The following is a 7903-nucleotide window of genomic DNA, read 5'->3' as shown; positions in this document are numbered from 1 at the left end:
CCTTTTTCTCAGCATTGCGTTCCGGTACATAATGTTACCGTCTACCGTCTATCATCATCATCATCTGTCATCAGTAAACCTCAGTCATACTTGTTATGCTTGGTACATCAGCATCAGAACATCCTGGAACATCCAAATCTGTTGCCCTACATATACGGTATATTGCATATTGCCCAGGGGTTTGAGTCATTATTGGGTGGTTTTATTTATTATTTAGGAGTCTGGTGGCTTGGGGGATGAAACCGTTGCTCAGCCTGCTTGTCCGAGTTTGGGGGGTTCTGTATCTCCTCCCTGATGGTAGCAAGGAGAACAGGTTGTTGAGTGGGTGGGTTGGGTCTTTGATTATTTTCCGGGCCCTCTTGAGACAGCGCTGGGTGTATAGGTCCTCGTCCAAATTACTCCTCAGCGCTTTGAGGTCCATCGCGGTGCAGCTCCCGTACCAGGAGGTGAAGCAGCCGGTCAACAGGCTCTCGATGGTGCCTCTGTAGAAGTCTGATTATCTTGGGTCTCAGGCCGAACTTCACCAACAAAACAGCTATAGCGAGTTTTCTCTGTATTGTCTGATCACTGTTGAGGACACACCTCCGCATCATCGGCAACTTATTCTTATGCATACAGTAGGCTTGCCAATATAGTCTATATACATTCTACTGAGTCATTTCACCAAATCTTAACATAACATTTTTTGTAAAGTATAATAACATTACTACATTCTCCCTTGGGTTCCTTGAAAGGCGCTATATAAATCCAAGCTATTATTATTATAATGCCTCAACCTGTAAGGACCGTACAAGTATTACAAAGTACCATTTGGGTTTTCAAATATTTTGTACTATCCATTCTATTTTTATTTGTGATAGTATAAGCAAACCACATGTTAATATTCAGTACATTGTTTTATCTTGTGTGATTCCTCGTGTTCTTCTGGATGACAAAAAGAGGCGTGTTTTGCATTTTTCTTGATCAACTGCATCCAAAATGAGCATCACAGCCTACCTAGCAACGAGATCAAACCACACCTCACTAAGATAAAAGTTGTTCTAAATCATTCCTAAATCACTCCTAAGATAGGATTCCTTACTATGGAATTTGAGGCTAAGAATACGTAACCTTGCTCCAGTAGCGGAGCGTACACCGGGGCAGAGGGTGCGCCATCCAAAAAAAATAAAAATAATAATAAATATTTTTATTTTTATTTTTTTGCATGCCAGGCCAGGCCAGGCCTGAGTGTGAGAGCAATTCAATCAATAGACAATAACATTGGTGTGTTTAAAATGAGATATTCCACTAAATATGGCTAAAACAGATTCAAACATGCAAAAAAGGCAACTTTTTATTCGCCGCCGGCCTTAACTCATTGAGTGCCAAGGACGTCGATCGACGTCAAAGTAAATAGTGACGTAGAGTGCCAAGGACGTCGATCGACGTCAAATGCGTTTTTTGACGGTGGGACGTGGATCAAAGCCTCAGGCATCTCCTGTACCAATATGGGAGCTATTGAAGGTGTATAACCTATTTTACGGACTCATTAGGTGGCGACAGTGCTCTCCAGAAAAAGCCGTGATCAAAGAGAAACCGATGCATGCTGCAGCCAGAGCCATATAGATTGCTCTGTCTGGAGCTGACGTTGGCTGCAAACAGCAGTCAATCCGCGCCCACAACTGAGCCCCTCTGTCTCTGTCTGTCTGTCTGTATAGTTTCTCCACACAATTAGCCGCCAGAAAAGCAGCACCCGACGCCAAACCTTTCCCTGCAGTCCGGTTTGGCATTTCCGTGTCGCGCTGGGAGCCGCCGCACATAAACGGAGCGCTCCGAAAATAGACTGGGTGCGTGTTAGGCTGTGTGTTAGTGTGGGGAGGCGTTTGCAGCTGAGGGGGGGAGAGGGGGGTGGGGCACGCAGGGCATCACACAACTACACCACGTCACTACATCAGAAAATATTATCTTCAGAGTCAGTGAATGTGCTTGAAATGCTTCATTTCACAAAAGGCGGAATATCTCAGCTAATAATTTGAAACGCCTGTTTTTGGTCAAAACGACCTATCTTCTCCGGCTCATAACTAAAGAACGGAAAATGGTATCAATAAACTTTTTTTTGCTGATGATACAATAGAGCCAGCTCGTTCTTTGTGCGTGTTCGGTGTTTACATATTAATATCACACAATAGTCTGTGGGCCTCAAGAAATCACTGAAAACGCTCTGAAAACTCTGGCACTGGGAGCGTCCGTTCTCCAAAAGTGGCTGGCACTCAATGAGTTAATTGGAGGGGGGGGGCCTAAGAGGGGGGGGGGGGCCCTAAGAGCTTCGCCCCCCGTGGGCTGATAGGGTCGCTCCGCCCCTGCCTTGCTTGCAAGACGGATAACCTCGCGAGATCAAAAGAGATCTCTCGACTTGCCTGAGGGGAGCAAGTGCCACTGGACTGTACGACAGCATTCCTCAAATGACACCCCTCCCTCAACTCTGCATGGTTGCTTCCAGGACATACCTGACACCCCTCCCTCAACTCCGCATGGTTGCTTCCAGGACATACCTGACACCCCTCCCTCAACTCCGCCTGGTGGCTTCCAGGACATACCTGACAGCACAGCATGCAGGCACATGATCAGGGCTGAGCAGCCAATCCTCTCGCACAGACTAGTGCAGTGCTTGATGCTGTGTGGACCCGGCTAATCAGGTTTTAAAAATGTATAGTATTACACTGATTATTGTCTTTCAGTATCATTCAAATTGAAAGCCATTTTCTAATAATTGTTATTTGTCAGCTTATTTCAGAAATTATCTATCTATTATATGTACTCACCACCCAAGCTAACCTGACAAGATAATTGTTCACTCCCAAGTTGGCACAGAAACATGCTATTGGTCTTCTGTACTGAAAGGCAGTTACACCTAGGAATAGTATTCCATTGTGTATTGTTGGTACACTTCTGGCCTTCTAGCGATACATACTGTCCCTTTGTCCTTTTACTACTAGTGGTTCAACATGTTCCTATTTGTATACTCGCTGGTGACATATGCTTGATCAGTGCTGAAGTTAGTGAACATTTGCGATTAGTTAGTGCTCTCAAACTTATAGAATTACTTTATAAATTACTGCAAAACAAAAGTGGTTACTAGGACAAGTAACTTTTGCCCTATTTTATTTGTTGCTTCAAATCTCTTATTGAGGCTCATATAATTTTAGTGTTACTGTGGCACAGTGTGGGACAAGACAACTGACAAATTTGATCCATCATTGTACACATGACCACTATGATAAAAAACTAAGTAGTGGAACAATAAAATAACAGTATGCAGTGTTGCAGTTACTGAAAATGAGTAATTAGTTACTTCTCTCACAAAATGAGTTAATTAGTAGTTACAGCAAAACGTACTGGAATTACATTAATGTGTAGTAACTAGTTACTCCCAACAAGGTGCTCGATGATAGATCTTGCTGGTGAATAGCCGACACCGACTTTTTCAGCTTCCATATACGTTACCATACAACTGTATGTCAATGAATAAGAACTGCGCATGCAGGACACCGAAAGAGAGTGGAATGTTTTTATTCAGACAATCCCCATTTCATCTGCCAAGTGTGTCAATGAAAAAATACATATCAACAAACAATCATCATTTTCAAATACAAATCTATCATAGCTAATATTCATGCCTAGACATTCGTTAAGTAACGGCTATGTTTAGAAAAAACAAGCACCCGTTTGCATATTTCTCCAGTGAGAGGATATGCAGGCGCGCATTCCTAACATCAGTCTATATTTCTCCAGTCAGAGGATATGCAGGTGGGCCTTCCTAACATCAGTCTATGGTTGATATGAGTCCTTGGCTCTTAGCGGGGCGGGAAGCCCCTGTGTGGCCCGCCCCTGCCCCTGAACCCTCCTCTGTCTCCACGGAAGTTTGGTCTGTTCCTTTCCCGGCCCCTGTCTCCGCCCCTCCCTGCATTTGGCCCACCGCGCCCCCCTCTGGGCGCTCCGCCACCACGGTCCGACTTCAGCTTGGCAGGGGGAGATTTGGGCCGCAGCCGCTCGATTTCCTCGGTGCAGCCAGACAGGTGGGAGTTGAGGATGCCAAAGTGGGAGGCGTAGGCCTCTGGGTTGAAGTTACTGTTGGTCAAAGTGGGCCCCACCGTCAGCCAGCCTGGAACCAGATAAAAAAAAAAAAGTGAGAGAAAGGGTATTGAGAATGATTGGGAGGGATGGGGAAATAGAAGACGTGGTTTAACACAAAACTCAATTTGAGGGAGGGAGTCTTAATGAATTGCACGAAGGGAAAGTTTGAAAAGTCACCTAAAAATGATCCTACCAAAAACACCTTTTTATTTAGTTTTTTGCACTAATAGTATTCCTGTTGGTCCACCTGACCTGGTCTGATGGTGGAGTCTCGTCCAAACAGGTGCAGCCTCCTGCGGCCCAGGCAGAAATGCTCGATGATGTGGAAGATCTCAACAGGTTTCTCCACATTGCCCATCTCTGGCTCTTCAGTGATGATCAAGTCAATGTCCACATTGGCGTGGATGAAATCGCCGTCTGTACTCCTACGCACTGTTCCTTTAATTCCCATCAGGCAGTGTTCCTGGTAGGAAGGTGTTTTGGACATGAAGGAATGAGAACAGAGAGGGAGAAGAAATAATATTTAGACTGTTCAGCATATCTTTGCAGCAAAAAAAAATCACATGTAGAAACTTTTTCCATTTATAAGATATTAGGTTCCTAATTGGGGACTTGAAAACTTCAGACTCTGGCGTCCGGGTAGTGTAGCGGTAGATACCCTGCCTACCAACACAAGGGTCGCAGGTTCGCGCCCCCGTGTTACCTCCAGCTTGGTCGGGCGTCCATACAGGCACGATTGGCTGTGTCTGTAGGTGGGAGGCCAGATTAGGGGTATGTGTCCTGGTCGCTGCACTAGCGCCTCCTCTGGTCGTTCGGGGTGCCTGTGTGGGGGGCGGAAGGGAGCTGGTGGGAATAGCGTTATCCCTCCCATGTGCTACGTCATGCTGGTGAAGCTCCCTGCTGTCAGGTGAAAAGAAGCGGCTGGTAACTGCCCTGCGCATGTGTCGGAGGAAGGATGGTGCTAGTCTACGGCTCTCCCCAGATCGGCAGAAGGTGGAGCAGCGACCGGGGCAGAAAAATCGGAGAAAAAAGAATCCAGACTCAAGTGTTCATCCCCTTAATCTCAAGTGAACAGTAGAAATTGGTGCAATGCCCTACCCACTGGCAATAATGAAAACACTGTTTGTTTGTGCGTTTGCATGTGTGTGTGTATTGTACCTTGGTCCTCTGGAATACTGCTTTTGGGTCCAATGCTTTGGTCTTGCCGGGGTTATTCTTGTTTGTCTTGATCCAACAGATATCCTCACACCGCCTAAAGCCCCACTTCCTCAAACACTGAAATTGGTGTAATTAGGGTTGCGTGTTAAATTTCATGGTGGATTTCTGTTAGGCAAAAATGCAAAATATTCAAATAAGAGGCGGTGTGACAATTCTGTATCGATATCAGTTGCATTTTTCCAATTTGATATCAATAACTGCTAGAAATGTCAACTACACGAGCTGCTGTTAACACCTTTCACACTGGCTTCTTCTCTGCTCGATCTCTCCACATTCCTGACCTATATACAGTACATCCTCCTCGTCATTGCTGTCTTAAGTGAAGGAGGGTCGTCATGCAAAGGCTAGATTAGAAATGTGTTTAATTAGCATCGTCAGCATGAGTTCAATTCAGAGTAAAAGTCCAGACACACACTTCCAATATAGGCTAGGGCTGCACGATATGCCATACTGTGATTGTACTGGCAGATATGCGATACGATTTCAGTGGGAATGGCCATTTTTCGATTTCTTTTTCACACAAAAATACAAGTAAAAGGTGATGTGATTTTTTCCCCTGGGGTCTGTACCAAACAAGCATGTTCCCTTTACGTCTGGAGAACATGATTCTTAGGCCGGCACATCTCTGTAGGACCACAATGCTTAATTTAATGCTGTGTTGTTGTGGCACATTTTTCCTTTATTAAATAATTGCAGTGCTCCTGCGATTTCGGATATTGCACTTAGTAGGGATGGGCATTTCTAGCAAAAACACTATTCGAAATTCGCTGGCCAAATTCGAATTTAATTCGAAATTCGAAAATAAAAATAAAAATGTAATTTTTTTTTTTTTTTTTTTTGTGAGTGAAATGTTGCATTGTCTCCCCTGATTCTAAGTCTACGGCTTTATTAATAATATAAAAAGCTTCTGCTGTGGATTTTTAGCTCAAACAAGCATTGCACCACTGAAGTAAAGAACATGTTACATGACATTGACATTTTCGAAAATAAAAAACAGTTTTGACAATCATGAGTGGTTCATTAAATATTTAGTAGGCTCAGGTCTGAGTGCCAAAGGGGTGCCAAAGTCACCCCCTCTCCCTCTTCATGGGATTTCATCCGCCATTAATTTTTCCATAAACCTTGCTTAAAATGCTTATAAAAATTGTTTTACTTGCTCAAACCAAGCGATTTGACTATACTTAGAATCAGGGGAGACAATGCAACATTTCACTCAAAAAAATTTTTTTTTTTTTTTTTTTTCGAATTTCGAATTTCAATAATAAAAGTCGACCTTGATAATAACAACGATTATTCGAAAATTCGATGCCCATCCCTAGCACTTAGTCATATTGCGATTTCGATTCGATTGATTGTGCAGCCCTAATATAGGCCTATAGAATGATGGCAACTCCATTTTTACAAATGAATCACAAAACCTACCATGGGCTCATCATGTGACTGTTGGCTGTCATCTGTGAGAGAACTGCTCCCCAGACTGCCCGTCTCTTCCTGTGCTTTAAATCAAGCGCCCTGTCTGTCTTGTGGGTGCTGGCATTTTGCATTGTTTAGGCTGACGACATTCAGTCTGAATTTCACCGGGCTTGATTTCTACACACTTTAGGGTGTAAATCACGTTGTGTGTGACTGACAATGAAGGGCTGCGGCACAGCAGAGTTGCAGCTTCTTCATTGCAGATGATGCCCCCCCCCTCCCCTCCCCACCACCACCACCACCACCACCATGTTGTTGTCATCGTTGGTAAGCCAGATTTTTCTTGGGCCTACCAGGACAAAAGCAGGACCTTGTTCACAGACAGTGGAGTTTACATAGAGACACTGCAGGGCGCGTCATCATTCAGAAAACACGCCCAAAACGGGCCCGGGGGGGCGCCCCAATCCTGGCGCTCTCCTATGTCACATGTTGCACACAAAGATCATATATACGGAAGACGAACACGAAAAGTTATTTAGCCTATAGTTCAGTCCAGTTCTCTCCAAAAACAACAGACGCCACCAGCGCTGAAACGCCAGGTGCGTTCATTAAAAGAGGAGCACGTCTAGCGCGTCCTTACATAGAGAATGAATTGCAGAAAGACGCTGGCAGCTCCAAAAACGCTTTTGGTCTGTATGTCCCCATAGGCAGTATGGAATGATGACGCTGACTGGCAGGTGTCGAAACTGCGTATCCAAAACGCTTTGCAGATTTGAGGCCGAGCTTGAGCGTGGAAGAGGCTGGGGGATGAACAGAGGTATTTTTCATTACCCGCATGTCAGAAGCACTTCAGAAGGCAGGTGTAAACACCCCCCGGCTTATTGGAATAACATTACACTGAACAGTTGTCTCACTCAGCTGCCTGATACACAGCGAGCCAGCTAGGTTCTGATACACACCGAGCCAGCTAACAACCGCCCCCAGCTTGACAGTCTGATGAAGCCGGTAAGGGATTTCAGCTACATTTGGGACATATCAGAGGTTCAATTTGCCTCTATAATGTTTGCTTTTAACTGAGTGAGGGACATCTTTTACCATTCTGCCCAGGTCCAGGCCTTCCCCAGAGCCACACCAGAGGAAGACAAAGGAACGCAGGGCC

General features: G+C 44.8%; 1 protein-coding gene across 1 annotated transcript in view; it reads right to left on the bottom strand.

Moving 5' to 3' along the window:
• Nucleotides 1-3570: 3570 nt before the first annotated feature.
• LOC310774416 (N(6)-adenosine-methyltransferase non-catalytic subunit METTL14) overlaps nucleotides 3571-7903 on the bottom strand; it is a 12337-nt gene continuing 8004 nt past the window's right edge. The window contains exons 8-11 of the mRNA XM_083634487.1: nucleotides 7840-7903; nucleotides 5272-5388; nucleotides 4366-4576; nucleotides 3571-4141 (exon numbers count right to left, since the gene is read on the bottom strand). The exon at nucleotides 7840-7903 is cut by the window's right edge and continues 29 nt beyond it. Coding sequence (XP_083490613.1) covers nucleotides 3834-4141; nucleotides 4366-4576; nucleotides 5272-5388; nucleotides 7840-7903 — 700 coding nt within the window. The 3' untranslated portion in view covers nucleotides 3571-3833. The remainder of the gene's footprint in view (nucleotides 4142-4365; nucleotides 4577-5271; nucleotides 5389-7839) is intronic.

Source organism: Poromitra crassiceps (genome assembly GCF_964638095.1).
Source record: "Poromitra crassiceps genome assembly, chromosome: 4".
Classification (NCBI taxonomy): Eukaryota; Metazoa; Chordata; class Actinopteri; order Beryciformes; family Melamphaidae; genus Poromitra; species Poromitra crassiceps.
This window is presented reverse-complemented; position numbering and strand designations above follow the sequence as displayed.